At 38.9% G+C, this 1,739-nt stretch overlaps 1 protein-coding gene across 1 annotated transcript in view; it reads right to left on the minus strand.

Annotated features, from left to right (window-relative positions):
• Window positions 1–56: 56 nt before the first annotated feature.
• LOC108769819 (uncharacterized) overlaps window positions 57–1,739 on the minus strand; it is a 6,674-nt gene continuing 4,991 nt past the window's right edge. The window contains exon 2 of the mRNA XM_018521028.1: window positions 57–218. Coding sequence (XP_018376530.1) covers window positions 57–218 — 162 coding nt within the window. The remainder of the gene's footprint in view (window positions 219–1,739) is intronic.

The following is a 1,739-nucleotide window of genomic DNA, read 5'->3' on the forward strand; positions in this document are numbered from 1 at the left end:
TATATATATATATATATATATATGTATGTATATATATATAATTTTTAATAAATTTTTCAAGCTCCGGGCTGCTGCTGAACGTGCGGCAGGATGATGCGGTGACCTCGGGTATCACTAATCACAATTTCCACTTGAGACATTGGTCCCGCGGCGATCTCAATTCCCAAAAATTTGTATGTCGATGTCAGCGCGAGCACCCTCCTCAAATGCTGTGTGCACTGTAGCGAACAATATACGAATAAACAATACATAGAAAAATTTTTTTTTCCGCAGATACAAATGAAATACTTACGGTCGAACGTATGAGTCCATGTCTTCTGAACAACTGATGCAATAACATCATCTCAAATTTTTGAAATTTTATTTCCTCTATCTAACTCTACTGTATACAACCGAAATCCTCTGTTTACGCATCCCGGCATCTTTGTGAATAAGGAAATCCAGTATATAGCACTGACATGTAAAAATCGTTGATAATACTACACAATTCTTATATTCAGTATAACTAAATTGTTTCATTGAATGAATCGAACACGAGTAGTATTACGTGTTAGAACGTTGCGGAAACCAAGTTCCCGATTGCGAACCAATTGCTCGATCGATAAACATTTACGGTCAGCCATTTTACACAGACTGACTTTACGCAAAAATCCTCATGAATATTTATATGAACATTTCCGGGCAATGACATCAAAAAATACAAGCGTCAGATTTTTATAATAAAAGATTTTTGAGACATTCGGTGATGACATTAATGTAATCAGACACCGCAAATTGCAGCGTCAGCAAATTTACAAGCTTCAATATGACCTCATCAGCGTAATATAATATAAGAAATTTTTTCAAGGACATTAACATATTTTGGCTATGACATCATCAATGTAACTTGATACATCTGCAAAAATGCAGCATTTGCAATTTCATCAAAGTATAGCTAATTTGTCAGCGTAATATAAGAAATTTTTTCAAGGTTATTAACATTTTTTTTGCGATGATATCATCAATGTAATGTCACGTGACCAAGTAAATGATATAAAAATAACAAGATTTAGATGCACTACGTCATTAGTCAACGCAAGCGATAACATGCAGGGCGATTTGATTGAACAAGCTACTCAGCTTAATACCTGTAGGGTAGCGACGGTGTATCGCGCCCTGCGTCCACGCGGATTGTACGCGGATAATTATCTTCGCGCTCGGCGTGGTCAGGAATAAAGAATCTGTATTCCCTTAGTTTGTTTTACGGATTTATTGGCGATTCACTGATGCGAGTACACAGAACCGAGTCTGGCTCTTACACGTGAGACTGTTACAATAACAATGGCGGTTAACAACGAGAGCGTTGCGAGAGCGGTAACAACACCGAAAAACGAGCTAGTGACACCGTGGCGCTTGAAGCGCCCCCTAAAGTTCACCGAGTGCACGAGTGTCACGAATCATGGCCATGCGATGGCGTCGACTAACACGCGGGAAAGAAAATCATAAATGTCATACTAAACACGCCGCCCCCCTTGAAAGATAATGCTTTCAATACGCGCGATTATAACTAGATCGTGTGGTACGCTCGCTATTATCAATAAAGGAAAAAGAAGAGCACTTACGCACTAATAAAACGGCTTATGACTAAACAAGATTAAGTAATTATAGCTAACGCCTTATGATTCTATGGGTAACACAGCTAGCTTGGACAAGGGTCTCACAAATGTTCCCTTGTTGGTTCGGATTGTGGCTGTGCGCAC

This window comes from Trachymyrmex cornetzi, unplaced genomic scaffold, assembly GCF_001594075.2.
Source record: "Trachymyrmex cornetzi isolate Tcor2-1 unplaced genomic scaffold, Tcor1.1 scaffold956, whole genome shotgun sequence".
NCBI classification, from domain to species: domain Eukaryota; kingdom Metazoa; phylum Arthropoda; class Insecta; order Hymenoptera; family Formicidae; genus Trachymyrmex; species Trachymyrmex cornetzi.